At 52.8% G+C, this 15,000-nt stretch overlaps 2 protein-coding genes across 3 annotated transcripts in view; one reads left to right on the top strand and one right to left on the bottom strand.

The window, feature by feature from the left end:
- The first annotated feature begins 1,435 nt into the window (after window positions 1-1,435).
- Window positions 1,436-15,000, top strand: part of cog5 (component of oligomeric golgi complex 5) — a 44,274-nt gene continuing 30,709 nt past the window's right edge. The window contains exons 1-6 of the mRNA XM_030354712.1: window positions 1,436-1,536; window positions 2,356-2,495; window positions 2,781-2,838; window positions 3,452-3,506; window positions 3,600-3,669; window positions 6,068-6,188. Of these exons, the coding sequence (XP_030210572.1) occupies window positions 1,491-1,536; window positions 2,356-2,495; window positions 2,781-2,838; window positions 3,452-3,506; window positions 3,600-3,669; window positions 6,068-6,188 (490 nt within the window). The 5' untranslated portion in view covers window positions 1,436-1,490. The remainder of the gene's footprint in view (window positions 1,537-2,355; window positions 2,496-2,780; window positions 2,839-3,451; window positions 3,507-3,599; window positions 3,670-6,067; window positions 6,189-15,000) is intronic.
- LOC115542461 (G-protein coupled receptor 22) lies at window positions 8,883-14,442 on the bottom strand. Of its 2 annotated transcripts, XM_030354723.1 has the most exons (5): window positions 14,044-14,442; window positions 13,101-13,300; window positions 12,134-12,269; window positions 11,658-11,804; window positions 8,883-11,286 (listed from the first exon to the last, which is right to left on the bottom strand). In XM_030354723.1, exons 3-5 carry the CDS (start codon window positions 12,248-12,250, stop codon window positions 10,189-10,191), a joined length of 1,362 nt encoding a protein of 453 aa, XP_030210583.1. In that variant the 5' UTR covers window positions 12,251-12,269; window positions 13,101-13,300; window positions 14,044-14,442; the 3' UTR covers window positions 8,883-10,188. The 2 variants fall into 2 exon arrangements, with proteins under 2 accessions (XP_030210583.1, XP_030210582.1); XM_030354722.1 differs by lacking the exon at window positions 14,044-14,442 and having other exon boundaries at window positions 13,101-13,611.

The following is a 15,000-nucleotide window of genomic DNA, read 5'->3' as shown; positions in this document are numbered from 1 at the left end:
GCACAACGGGGAATTTTAGACTAGATCGGACCGCATTAACATGCAGAACATGCTAGCCAGCTGATGTTAGATTGAACGTTTTATACAAGGGGTGAGAAAGTCAGAAATGGTTTGAATTGTTGTCGTCAGACACTAAATTAACTTTGCTGTCAGGGACGTCGTTAAGCCTATTGTGGGTGGGGTAAGCCCCCCCAAGATGTTCAAAAGCCCCCCCTACAAAAATTGTCATAACATAATCATACCAACTCTTACTTTTGTTTAGCTTATTTATATTTTTAAAAAGGAGGACATCCTGAAGACTCAGGAGTGGGAAGCAGTAGGTCTTAAGGCAAGTAAAGAAAAGAGTGAGCCAGAAAACAGGCTCTGATAGATGCTCTGCTGTACTCTACTGTAATAAATGATGAATTAAAGAACCACATTAAAGATGTGGCATAAACATTTAGCACTTCGGGAACTGCTAGGGGTTAAGCCCTCCCAGCCTCTAAATCCTAGTGACGTCCCTGATTGTTGTCGAGGGCTCTTGGACAAATCGGTGTTTTAGTGACATCACAAGTGGCAGTGGGAGTGTTATTATTCAAGCATACCTTGCTGGATCTCAAGTGGACACGCCCACATGAGACCTCACTAAGGCACAGGGATGGGCAGATATTGAAACTACTTGTAGTGGCTAACGACACTATCACCTGGGAATATATCGGGGCCCGTTAAGTCAGGCTCAATAGTTACACTTGGCTTTCTGCCTTCCGATAAGATGTGAAATGTGACAAACAAAACCAAAACAACTGTTTTATTCTAATGGGCCGGTCAGGTCCTCAGTGAAAGCCTCTACAGCTCTGTGTCTATGAGAGGGAGGAGGGGGAGCACTCATTAGCCGCAACACAGCTCTCTCAAGGCACAGTACAGTGAAAGATTAATCAATCAATGAATGGATAAGTCAAGCAGTCGCTGATGGTCAGATGAAGACATAGTTTATGAGGACTGCATACTACTAGGCTTTTCTTTGTGTGTGTGTGTGTGTGTGTGTGTGTGTGTGTGTGTGTGTGTGTGTGTGTGTGTGTGTGTGTGTGTGTGTCTGTGTCTGTCTGTGTGAGTAAATAAAATGACAGGAGTCAATAACATGAACAAAGATATATTCAAGATGAGGAATAAAATAAGAATGACAACCTAATTAATATAATTTCTTTCGGCAGTGATTAATTTATACTTGTAAATGCATAGGACACAATTTCATATACAGAGTAGAGGCGATCTCTAGCGGTAAGTAGCAGTCACTGCAGGCTCTGTAGACACAGTACTGAGCCCTAGCGGTCAGTTGCGGTCACTGTGTGCTCTGTAGTCCCAGTACTGACCCCTAGCGGTCAGTAGCGGTCACTTCAGGCTCTGTCGTCAAGGTACTGTCCCCTAGCGGTCAGTAGCGGTCAATGCAGGCTTTGGAGTCGCACTGCTGATGTCATCGCTGGAGTCTGACGTCACGGGGATAAAGCGTCAACATGGAGGCGACAGGAGAATCTTCCACGAATTCACTTTTAAAAGATGGTAATTCTGCTCCTTTTTTCTTCTCCTTTCGTGCTTGATACTGCTCTGTGTTGTCGGTCCAAACGGAACGTGTTTGGAACGTTTAATTCATCCTAGTAGTACTACTTATGATAGTAATAAGATTGATGTGGTCGATGACAGCGGCTCACCGTCCAGTCTCTCTTTACCCCGTAAAAAGAGACTGGACACTACTACTACTACTGAATACATGTAGTACTGAATAAATCTAATGTTACTGAATACATCTTGTACTGAATACATCTAATGGTACTAAATACATCTAGTGTTGAGGACACACTGGCTCTACTATGAGAAGTGTGTGGTTAAAACGTCGTTCTTCACTACAATGGACTTACAGGTAGATAGGTAGATAGATAGATACAACTTTATTAATCCCACGGAGGGTAAATTCCTGTGTTACTGCAGAACACCAGCACTGGAAGACACAGGACATAATACAATAAAAATAGTAGTAGTGCTTAGGGAAACATAAATATACTAAAGTAAACATACAGAACATACAAGGCGAACAGGATATACAGAACAAAAAGTATAAACTATAAAGCGGCCCAGTGCCAGTACTTCACAATAGGTTAAAGTGTGTAAATGTAATGTCAAAACAAAGTGCACCTGTAACGTCAGTGCACCGTCCTCTCAGTAGTGCACCATTCTCTCAGTAGAAGTCAGTACTTTTTTGTGATGAGGGCGATCCACCATATTGTTGTGCTTCTAAGGAAAAACTAGAGTCAGTTTCCTGAATTCTTCCTCGTTGTTGAAGCGTTGAACATTGGTTTATTCCCGGAACCGCCCTGTTTGCAGAGTGCTACGTGGACTTCCTGACGGAGAGCTTTGACGTGAAGACGTACACCGCCCAGGTCATCCACCATGCCATCATCACTGAGCAGCTGGCCAAGCTGGCTCAGGGCATCAGCCAACTGGACCGGGAGCTGCACAGCCAGGTAGACACACATGCACACGCACGCACGCACAGACACACACACGCACAAATACAGACACAGACACAGCCTGGTACGCATTCACACACAGACACACACACAGCCTGATAAGCACACACGCGCACGTACGCGTGCGCACACACACACACGCGCACGTACGCACGCACACACACACACACACACACACACACACACACACACACACACACACACACACACACACATCTCCATCTTGTCCTACCATCACACTGTTACCGACTCCATCTTGTCTCCTGTCCCGGTTGCCAGGTGGTTGCTAGGCATGAAGATCTGCTGGCTCAGGCCCCTGGGATAGAGTCACTGGAGGGTGAGTCTCCTGCTATGCATCATGATACCTGCATGTCTCCCGACTGACCACCAGATGGCACTGGTGGTCACCTAATTAAAGCCCTCAATGCAATGCGTCACTTCATGTTGAAATTAGCTTTACTTCCTGTAGGCTTTTATTTTTAAAACACTATGAAGAGGATTTCGAATTTAAATCCGAAGATACAATGTTACATATGAACAAGACAGACAAAAATTTGTTCAGAGTTTTTTGTTCAGGGAATTATCTATTGAGTTTGGCTTTGCTAGAAAACGATGTATAGAGAGGGAAGCATGTGTACGTCTTACATTCACCCTGGAGCGAAGCAGAGAAGAAGAAGTAGCGTTTGTGTTGTTGTTGTTTGGGCGCCATGTGGCTCAGGTGTAGAGCGGGTCGGCTGGTAACCGGAAGGTCGCTGGTTCGATCCCCGGCTCCTCCTAACTGAGTGTCGAGGTGTCCCTGAGCAAGGCCCCTCCCCACTAACTGTCGCCTTGCAAGACTGACACCGCCCTGGGTGTGTGAATGGGTGAATGTGAGGCGATATTGTAAAGCACTTAGAGTGGTGAATTGAGTAGCGCCGTATAATGCAGTCCGTTTACCGTTTGTTCATCAGGGGTCCTCCAGATGATGCAGTCCAGGATCTACGCTCTTCAAGGGGCTGTTGACAGGTATGTCCCTCCTCCACGCACCCAGGCCTCTATAAATACACCTTGATAAAGCGCCAGCCCTCCAATCACAGCGTGTGTTTGTTCCTGCCCCAGGATGCGCTCTAAGATCGTGGACCCCTACAACAAGATCGTGGCCCGGACCACCCAACTCGCCAGACTGCAGGTGAGGTCCAGCTCCTTGAGCTCCAGCCCGTACCAGCTGGGTGTTGGTGGGGGGGGGGGAGGGGGGAGGACTGGGAGGACTGGGGGGTCCGTTGGGCCTCCGTCCCACTCCTCACAGTCCCGTCAAGGAGGTTCTTTCTCAAGGTTCCCTGATTCTTAAGGGAGGTTCTCCTCACTCCTTCACTGTGATTGAGATTGTGGTCATCTCGAATAGGGACGCGAACGAGGCGGTAGTGTGACCTGGAATGATTGCGACAGGCCTTGTTGAGCTGGCGGCCATCTTGGTTGTAAAACACTAGCTTGGTTGGTACTGGATCGTGATTCCCAGCCACCACTGAGAACCAGTTTGGCTCGCGTGCCGACGGGCGAAACAGACCCCCGACGGCCCTCCAGTCTGTTTGTGATCGTTTCATAACACACTCGGCCCCTGGTGCTGAGCGATCGCTCCGTTTACAGTCGGCTGGTGAAGGCGTGCACCGCGTGTGTGAGGGTGATTCGGCCTGTGCGTGCTTGTTCGTGCTTGTGCGCGTGTGTGTGTGTGTGCGCGCTCATGCTTGTTCTCGTCCGTGTGCGTGCGTGCGTGTGTGTGTGTACTGGTTCTCGCGCATGTTCGTGCTCGTGCGTGTGCGTGCGTGTGAGTGCGTGTGTGCGTGCTCGTGCAAGCATCCCTGTGTGTTTGGGGAGGGAGCCTGTGACGTAAACCAGCGCTGCAGTAGGGCCTAAGATATGGGCTCGTACTGGTTCAACAGGATCGTCATTAGTATTTCCTGTTTGTGCACTATTCTTTATTATGTGTGTGTATGTCTGTGAGCGTCTGTGCGTGTGTGTGTGTGTGGCTGGCGTCAGGAAGAGGTCCATATGTCTGAACCGTGAGGACGTGACCCAGGCGGGGTCTGTCTGAGTGCCGCGCAGACCGGGCTTTTCAAAATAAGAGTCACTTACCAGAACCATGTGTTAAGGTGACCTGACCTTTCTGGATATGAGCAAGGAGCCGTCTGTTCCCCTCCCCCCCCCGCTGGGGAGAGGCTGAGCGGAGACGGTCAGTATGTAAGCGATACGCGGTTGCCGTGGGTCCCATTCCACCCTCTGTTATTTTACACCTCTCTGGGAGTCAGACCTTCAACGCGACCGCTAGAAGAGGCCGACGCCATCACGCTCTACAAAGTGAACACCACTCACTGCGTTTGTCATGTTGAGTCTATTTTAAACGGTTCTATTAGTTTGTACTGAGTGTTCATCACTGCAGTGAAGCAGTGCGGCAAATGAACAGCCGATGGAGTCCGTTATGGAGTAGACCCACAGCGATGTAGTGAACCTTTCGTGGTTGTCTCCATCCCAGGGGCGGCCTGTAGCTCAGGAGGTAGAGCGGGTTGTCCGGTAACCGGCAGGCTGCTAGTTCAATCCCCTGCTCCTCGATGTGTCCCCTGAGCAAGGCACCTCGACCCTGACTGCTCCCGACGAGCTGGCTGTCGCCTTGCGTGGTCGACACCGCCGTCGGTGTGTGAATGTGTGCGTGACTGGGTGAATGTCAGGCAGTATTGTCAAGCGCTTTGAGTGGCCACTGGTTAGAAAAGCGCGGGGTAAATGCAGTCCGTTTACCGTTTGTTTCCTTCCTGCGTAACAGACATCAGAGAGGCTGTCGGCGACATTCAGGAGCCGTTACTTGAGTGTCGTAGGTTTGTCCGTCAGCCATTAGAGAGTTGAACGTGCTGTGAGACATTATCGTCTCCTCGGCCGCCGGTGGAGAGCTCTCGGCCGGAGCCCTGATGGATGAGAAACGACAATGTGATGGGAACAAGTTTATTTATTTTTAGTTGAATAATCAGACTAATGGGATTTATGGATTATTGTTTGTGGCTTCGTCCGACTGGAATCGATGAGAGAAAAGTGAATAAGCGTTGGACTGTAGCGGCGGTCAAGTGTATCTGGTCGGGCACTGAGTGTCCCTGGTCCTGGTCTGAGTGCTGGTCCTGTTCTGAATGACTCTGGTCCTGGTCTAAGTGCTGGTCCAGGTCTGAGTGTCCCTGGTCCTGGTCTGAGTGCTGGTCCTGTTCTGAATGACTCTGGTCCTGGTCTAAGTGCTGGTCCAGGTCTGAGTGTCCCTGGTCCAGGTCTGAGTGTCCCTGGTCCAGGTCTGAGTGTCCCTGGTCCAGGTCTGAGTGTCCCTGGTCCAGGTCTGAGTGTCCCTGGTCCAGGTCTGAGTGCTGGTCCAGGTCTGAGTGCTGCTGGTCCAGGTCTGAGTGCTGCTGGTCCAGGTCTGAGTGCTGCTGGTCCAGGTCTGAGTGCTGCTGGTCCAGGTCTGATTGCTGGTCCAGGTCTGAGTGCTGGTCCAGGTCTAAGTGCTGGTTCAGGTCTGAGTGTCCCTGGTCCAGGTCTGAGTGTCCCCCTGTCCCCCCCAGGTGGCCTGTGACCTGCTGCGGAGGATCATCCGCATCCTGTTCCTCAGCAAGCGGCTCCAGGCCCAGCTGCAGGCGGGCAGCCGGGAGATCACCAAGGCAGCCCAGAGCCTCAACGAACTGGGTAGGAACCAGAGCCACACACACACACACACACACACACACACACACACACACACACACACACACACACACACACACACACACACACATGATGTCCGTACGGCGCCGCTCTCGGCTGTCCCACTGTACCACAGCGGGTCGGATAACTCGCTGTTAACAGGGTGCATTACACACCGCTTGTAGCCGTGGCAACAACGCGTCCGCCGGGAGTTCACCCGGGTTCAGACTGTGTTTTACCGTTTGTTTGTTATTGTGGTAAAGTGGGGGTGAGGGGGGGCCCCCCGAGACCACCCACCTGACCACCGTCCACCCCCACCTAAACTCCACCTAACTCCGCATACCCCCACCTTAACTCCACCCTATACCTCCACCTTAACTCCAACCTGTACCTCCACCTTAACTCCACCCTGTACCTCCACCTTAACTCCACCCTGTACCTCCACCTTAACTCCACCCTATACCCCCACCTTAACTCCACCCTATACCTCCACCTTAACTCCACCCTGTACCTCCACCTTAACTCCACCTTAACTCCACCCTGTACCTCCACCTTAACTCCACCCTATACCTCCACCTTAACTCCACCTTAACTCCACCCTATACCTCCACCTTAACTCCACCCTATACCTCCACCTTAACTCCACCCTATACCCCCACCTTAACTCCACCCTATACCTCCACCTTAACTCCACCCTATACCTCCACCTTAACTCCACCCTATACCTCCACCTTAACTCCACCCTATACCTCCCCCCTAACTCCACCCTATACCTCCACCTTAACTCCACCCTATACCTCCACACCTCCCCCCTAACTCCACCCTTTACCACCACACCCCCACCCTAACTCCACCCAATACCTCCACACCCCCACCCTACCTCCACCCTATACATCCACCCCACTCCACACCTCCTCAGAAACGCAGTGCAGTGCACTGCAGGTGTTTTATAAATCACCCCCCCCCCTCCACCAAGCGTGTGCAGCATAAAGCTGCATTCTGTAAATAGCTCGATCCCCTCTCCTCCTCCAAGGACAGGGCTTGTTATGAAGTGTTCCCGGGCGCCCCAACTTCCTTGGCGGGGCTGGTGGACGGCCCCGCCGAGGGCGCCCTGACCTTCCGTCGGAAAAAAGCGCTATTGATGAGTGCTGTGTCACAGCTAGCGGCTATCTCCGTGCTATCGCTACGTTAGCTTTTGGTTTATTGCCCGCCAGTGGAGCGTGACAGCAGGGCTCGACGAGACCAGTGTTTTAACCCAGCTCCCGCTGTGTGTGTGTGTGTGTGTGTGTGTGTGTGTGTGTGTGTGTGTGTGTGTGTGTGTGTGTGTGTGTGTGTGTGTGTGTGTGTGTGTGTGTGTGTGTGTTTGTCCATTAAGCGTGTGGTGCACAAAGCAATCATTCTGCCTTTTTTGTAGCACACGCACACACACTGTGTTGCCTTTCTTCATCTTGGAGGGAGGGAACGTGAAACCTGTTTCAGCTCGATCCTGAACTCTAAGCGGTGAGTTCTAAGGAGGAGGGGGGGGGGGGCTGTCATTCCCATGGTAACGGCCCACACCCACTTTGTGCTGGCCGGTCCGCGTCGTCACGTGAGCGGTCACGATGCTGTGTATGAAGTAGGGCACACACACCGCTGCGTTGCACTATAAGTATCCCAGAAGTTAACCCGTCTCTCGGGACGCCGCCGTCAGGACCCCCGCTGCCCAGAGGGAGCTCCCCCCCCCCCCCTTACCGCTACCACCCCTCTTACAAACTTATTGTATGTTGTACGTCCTGGCACTTAATGTACGCACTTATTGCATGTTGTACGTCCTGGCACTTAATGTACGCACTACTTGTAAGTTGTATGTCCTGGAACAAAATGTACACGCTTATTCTTTGTTGTACGTCCTGGCACTTGAAAGTAGTACTTAGCATTGTGCAGCGTCTTATCCTAGCTATCTGTGTTGGCTATGGGTTATCGGAGCGATTGTTAACGCCTTGGCTCTTGGTTCTATGAACAAATGCCGGGCCCGGCCGCCTGGCGTTTGGCAGTGGCCGCAGTGACCGCAGCCCGGTCCTAATAAAGACACCAGCCGAAGGTCAGCCCGGGGCAGATAAGACTCGAGTGCCTCTCATCGGGCTGATCTAGAGCGGCCCACTCGTTAGAGAGCGCTCTCAGGAGGACGTGCCCCGCGTTATGATCCCTTCACGGCCGGGCGGCAACGCGGCTCCCGAGGAAGAGCGTGTCGGCCGTTCACCGGAAGGTCGCTAGTTCGATCCCCGGCTCCTCCTCCTCCTCCTGGAGCGTAGAGGTTGTCCCTGAGCGAGACGCCTCACCCTACCTGTTCCCGTCGAGCTGGCTGTTGCCCTGCATGGTTGATGTCGCCGTCGCTGTGTGAACGGGTGCATGAACGGGTGAATGGTACTAAGGCAATATTGTACACAGCTTTGGGTAGCCCTGGTTAGGAAAAGTGCTGTATAAATGCAGTCCATTTACAATTTACTATGAGGACATGGTGTGCCCTGAGAGGGGATTGATCTGGGCGACTAGGAGGCATACCCCCCCCCCCCCCCCCCCCCGCTGTGGCAATCGGTCCAGCCCAGGACTCTCTCTCTCTCTCTCTCTCTGAGCCCTGCTGGTCTCTCTCTGTGTTGTGTGTGCGTACTGCACTGCAGTGAGACCTTCTACTTTCGTTTCACAGAAGGAATCAGGATGCAGGGTTTTGTTGTGTTTCTTTACTCCCATGACAACGTGGATAATGTGTTCAAATAAACCGTACATTTCTATGGAACATTTTCACAATATTCATACGAGTTAATCGGCATGTTATCACAAAGTTCACGTCCCTGTTGAAAAAAAAATCTGCGTCAGTGTTGCTGACTCATTTTCAGCGTCTTTCAGATATTCCGTTTTTTGATTTTGACCATGAACTTAGTTTAGGTTCACATGTCCGAGTGACGTTAATTATAGCGGACGGGGTCGTGCCTTTGACCCTTTGACCTTTCTGAAATGTTCTGCACTCTCTCATCATTATGCAACTCACGGGCAGGACCTTCTTGGTCTGGGTGAAAGCCTGCGAGAGAGCCACTCTCAAACCCTCCAGCATATAGTTAGATCTGAGCCTCCGTGCTCGTGTATCTGAGCTCATCTAATATACCCTTAACTAACGGTTACCTCTGATAGCAAAGAACAAAGCCCGAGGTTTCTGGCGTGTCTCTGGCATGTCAGGCCTCTATGGAACACAAATAGGTACATAGCCTTCCCCTCATGAAAGAAAGAATCATGGCGACTGAAACGACGCCTAGGAAAAGCAAAGTGTTATGTGTTGATGTGATCACCTGACAGATGGAGAGGGAGTCCCTACTGAGAGCTGTTTGGAAATAGACTTCACATGTCTCTATCACTGGCCAAACATGTCTGCTGGGACGCTGCCACTGAGTGCACCTTTTTATCCTCATCCAATACAAAAAGTGGACACATACTATTAAATACTATTAATGAGTTCAAGAACTGTACATCTGTTACACACATTGGACTCATTTAGGAAAAACCAAAGAACAGACATCACTGCAGTTTAGAGTAAAGGTTCCTTACTGTAGTGGTGCTGACGCAAACCCACAACACCACTGATAAATACTCATTATCTCCCTAAATGAGCTGTGAAGCCCGGATATAGCCTATTGTTCTTTTAATCGCGGTACTATTTAATACAGAATTCAGCTCAGTTTATTGCTGCAAAAGTATGTCTCAAACATCTACACAAGCAACTGATGCCAGCCCCGGTTCAGAGTGGATCTTCTGGGCGAGATCTCCCTAATCAAACACTTCCCCGGAGGATCTCGCAAGCTTACCCTACGACAAACGAGAACTCAAGATAACGTTTTGTTTACACCTGGAAGCCTTTTTTTTTTGCAACCACGTTTTTTTAAAGGAATTTTGCCCCTCCTCCTCGGAAGCCCGGGAGTCTCTACGGATCAGTCACCGTATTCCGTAACGTTCCTCCGGAAACATATTCCCAGAGTTACTCAACGTTCTCCGAGGAGAGACACTTCTGTCGGGCCTCTGCGTCCTCGAAGGTGACCTTCTTGTTCCTCTTGGGGTCGATCCAGGAGTTGTGGATGACCACGTTGGGGGTGGGGTCGGCCTCCACCACGGACACCACCCTCTTCTTCATCTTGCTCTTGAGCACCTTCTGGAACTTCTGGCGCGTGAAGGCGTAGAGCAGCGGGTGGAAGATGGTGGTCCCGTAGGCCATGACCAGGAAGGCCAGCCGCAGGCGCGCCGTGAAGCCACTTGGGCCCGCGCTGAGGATGATGGTGTTGAGCACCGTGATGGGGGTCCAACACAGCAGGAAGGTGGAGATGATCAGCAGGGACATCTTGAAGACCCTCCGCTGGCGCTCCCGCCGCTCGCGGTGCCGCTTCACTGCCCTCCGCAGGGCGATGATGACCGACACCGAGGCCCTCATGCCCATGGTGGCGCCGGAGCCCCCTCGGACCCCCGTGCTGCTCTGCGACGCGCCGTCCGTGGACTCGGCCGCCGCCCCCGCACCCCCCGCCGCCGCCACCGCCGCCGGCGGGGTCGTCATGGAGATGGCCTTCTTCCTCGGCGGCGGCTTCTTCTTGGGCGGGTTGTGCTGGAAGCGTGTGCCGATGCGGATGTTGAGCGCCTGCAGGATCTTGTAGTAGGTGACCAGCATGACGAGCGCCGTGAAGAAGAAGATGGGGATCTGGGCCAGCAGGTGGTAGTACAGGCCGGGCTCGGTCGAGTACTCGTTGGCGTGGGCCGCCCCCCCCGCCGCCGTCGGCACGGTCCGGTTCAACGGGTCCGACCCGGCCTGGCTGAAGAAGCCCACCTCCATGAAGGGCACCAGGAAGCTGAGGCCGGACAGGGCCCAGATGAAGGCCAGCAGGGCCACCACGCGGCCCATGGTCAGCATGCGGTTGGCGGGCCGCACGGAGATGTCGTAGCGGTCCACCGTGATGGCCAGCACGTTGGCGGCCGTGGCCACGCTGGCGAAGGAGACGCAGGCCTCGTGGAAGCAGCTGAGCAGGGCGGTGTCCGACTCCAGGGGCAGCAGGATCACCACGGCCGTCAGCGGGATGCAGCCCATGCACACCTGGAGGGGGGGGGGGGGGAGGAGCGAGTCCGGGAACGTCGATAAAGGTCCCATATTATACAACCAGTGGTGAGCGTGATTAGCCATACAAAGCCGTTTTTGAAGATCAGCCTCTAGTGACATCGCAAGTGGGCGTGTCCACCTAGATGTGTGATGGACAGATGAGCAACGTTCGCTACATGCCACTGGGTAGGCTGGTAGACTGATCTATCCAGCACACATCTAGGTGGACACGCCCGCTTGTGATGTCACTAGATGCCGATTTTCAAAACGGTCTTGTAACGGCTACACCGGTTGGTATAATATGGGACCTTTTATGTGAAAGAAACCCCACACATATTGAGGGGTTTGGGGGCGGCGCTGGGACTCACCAGCACATCGAGCACGTGCAGGTTCATGGTGACGATGTTGGAGACGGAGCTGACCAGGTTCTGCTTCATGCAGTACAGCACCAGCACGGTGAGGTTGGAGCTCAGGCCCAGCACCATCTCCAGGATCAGGAGGCTGGTCAGGGCGACCTGTGGGGGGCGCATGGTGTTCAGTCAGGGTTGGTGACGGGTAACCGGTTCAGAAAGTGTCATGAGTCAACCATCTGATTCTGATCATCACGAACCAAGACATACGAATAATAAGCAGAAGCTGTTCCATTACCTCCTCCAAGCACTTCCTGAGTTTCACAGCGTACGTTTTCTTCTTTGATGGAAGTGCATTTCGTAGCAGTGGTCATACATTGTAAGTAGAACATTGAGTTCAGACGACAACCAATTCGAATCCTTATATAAACCTTACCCTGCCTGATCTCAACCTGGCCTATCCGTTCATATTAGTCACTGTGATGCGGACGTACTTGGAAGCTGAGTGGGTAGACGTCCATGTCTGCGCTGGTGTCGTCTTCCCCAGTGTCCAAGACGGTCAGGTTGCTCATGGTGGCTGCTAAGCTCAGCACCGGGGAGATGTGCATCATCCTCAGTGGCGCTGGAGCGCTGGGGAGAGCAGGTCGGTGTGGGGACAGGACACATTAGCAAGGAGCCAAGGCAGAGCGAGCCTTGGCTGCAGCATGCACCTCTTCAGTCACTTAGAAGGTTGAATAATGTTTGACAAGTCGGATACAACATCGGTGATCGTTGGTGTCGCCTGTTGGTGACTACTAAGACACACATTCACATCAGTGTCTCTTTGTATCCCTGGTAACACTACTTGTCTTAATAGTTTTAGTCAAGAGCAGACTTTGAATGTATGTGTCGGGCTTGGTTATGAGATTCGATTTGTAGGATTGCTTCAGGGTTATCGTTGTTACTCGTTGTAAAGATGATGGGGGCCAAACAGGGGGGACTTTCCATCCGTGGGGTTCCGAATAGCACAGACCCACTCTCAAGCCCTGGCCTGTACACTAACTCTGTGGAGCTCGGCTTTCCCTAACTACGGAGACCCGCGGGCCACTGAGGGGAATGTACACAACGGCTAAACCTTTGTTAGGCCTTCAGTCCAGACCTGGGGAATACATGGCCTTCTAGAGAGCTGTAGGCACTGGACAGGTTCCAGCGGTGGAGATGTAGAATCTCTACATCTCGACACGTTGGAGTAAAACACATTCAATATTTGAGCAAACAGCTAAATATGGAGCGTCTATTTTGAAGCGTGGCTGATAAACTCGCAGCTTTTTTTTAAAAGTCGGAACTCCTCAGTTCCTGTTCGTTCCATGTAAACATATGCGTTGTGTGCGGTGTGTGTATACGGTGGATCGTCCTGATGGATGATCTGGGGGATGCAATGTTCCAGGAGGGGCTTAAAGGTGTTTACTGTGTTGAACTCACCCCCCATCCCAGTGGACTGCTCTCCCGAGTCCCAGCTCAGCCAGCCGGACCCGACCCCGCCATCCTGGTGAGGACCTTTTGTACCCGGGGTGGTCGGGGTTAGACCCAGGGCTGGGGGCGTTCCTCCGGGTCCCCTCCTACTCCTAATCCAGTCGACTAAGTCCACAGCAAGGACTGGGCTGATGTGTTTTCCTCCACCTCTGGTCTCCGCCAGACAAGGACAAGAGGGTGGGGGTGAGAGCTGATTGTGAATTAGTGAGAACACTGAGACCGGTCCCTCCCTCTCTCCCTCCCTCCCTCCCTCCCTCCCTCCCTCCCTCCTCTCCAGGGCTGTTGTACAACCAGATCAATGCTCTCCTTCATTAGCTGCTGTGTCCCGCTGTTGTCCCCTTACGCCCAGGCCTGAGGCCTCCAGTGTGTCCCCCTCCCTCAGCTCCCTGTTGTCCTCTCTCCCTCCTCTCTTGGTTGATCTCTCCGTCAGCTCTCTGTCCTCTCTCCCCCCTCTCTCTGCCGTCTCTCCCTCGTCTCTCCCCCCTCTCTCTGCCGTCTCTCCCTCCTCTCTCTGTCGTCCCTCTGTCGTCTCTCCCTCCTCTCTCTGTCGTCCCTCTGTCGTCTCTCCCTCCTCTCTCTGTCGGCTCTCCCTCCCCTCTCTCTTGTCTCTCCTTCCTCTCTCCCCCCTCTCTCCCCCCTCTCTCCCTTCTCTCTCCCTTCTCTCTCTGTCGTCTCTCCCTTCTCTCTCTGTCCTCTCTCCCCCCTCTCTCTGTCAGCTCTCCCCCCTCTCTCCCCCCTCTCTCTGTCGCCTCTCCCTCGTCTCTCCCCCCTCTCTCTGTCGTCGCTCCCCCCTCTCTCTGTCAGCTCTCTGTCGTCTCTCCCCCCTCTCTCTGTCAGCTTTCCCTCAGCACCGAGATATGAAGACCGGCTCAGTCATCCTTTATTTATCCACCTATTCCTCGGCCGTCCTCCTCCTCCTCCTCGTCCCAAAGCCTGAGCTCCACGTTATAATCCACCGTATCTCGTGGTCTCCCGGGCGTCGGTCCCCGGAGACACCGAGAGAGAACCCGGATCTGTGGAGCAGTGTGTTCTGTGTTCTGCCTCCCTGGATGTCCTCTGAGGTAAGCACCTGAACCCAAGGTCAGAGCGCCCGGTAGGGGTCACCGGCAGGGGGGGGGTGGGGCCCTTGCTGGGGCAGTGGGCGTGACCCCGTCTGACCTTCACCGCTACCCCGCGCCTCAGATGGAGAGACAATGGGTCCATGCAGACGGTGACATCATCTCGGCCAGGCGGCTGTCGCCAACGGTTACGCCTGGCCCCCACCCATCGCCTCGCGTGTTACGGACCTGAGGGGGGAAGGAGGGCGGTAACTATGGGTTACAACTGGTTAACCAACAGGAGGCGACGGGGAACATCACAGCCGCCTCTGCTGTTATCTCTTCATCTTCTTCTTCTGTGTGTGTGTGTGTGTGTTTGTGTGTGTTAAAAGGTTAGTTGTCAGTAGAATGTCGTGCATCTCAGGAAATCGTTTTTTAGATGTGAAAATGCTACGCTAGGCCGCTACAGTCGTTAGCTCGGCCTGTGTAGCTAACGCTAGGCCGCTACAGTCGTTAGCCCGGTCTGTGTAGCTGACGCTAGCCCGCTACAGTAGTTAGCATGGTCTGTATAGCTACGCTAGCCTGCTACAGTAGTTAGCGTGGTCTGTATAGCTACGCTAGGCCGCTACAGCCGTTAGCCCCGTCTGTGTAGCTACGATAGGCTGCTACAGCCGTTTGCATGGTCTGTGTAGCTTATCCATCTTGTTGTCTTCACTATGAATAATTAAGCACTTGTTATTGACAGTCAAACGTCAGGATATGAAGAGTACAGTTTCATATCGGTTTATCTTGTTATTTCAGCAATTGAAAGG

The sequence above is a fragment of the Gadus morhua genome, chromosome 4, assembly GCF_902167405.1.
Source record: "Gadus morhua chromosome 4, gadMor3.0, whole genome shotgun sequence".
In the NCBI taxonomy this organism is placed as follows: Eukaryota; Metazoa; Chordata; class Actinopteri; order Gadiformes; family Gadidae; genus Gadus; species Gadus morhua.
Note: the sequence above shows the minus strand (reverse complement) of the source record. Positions and strands in the feature narration are given on the sequence as shown.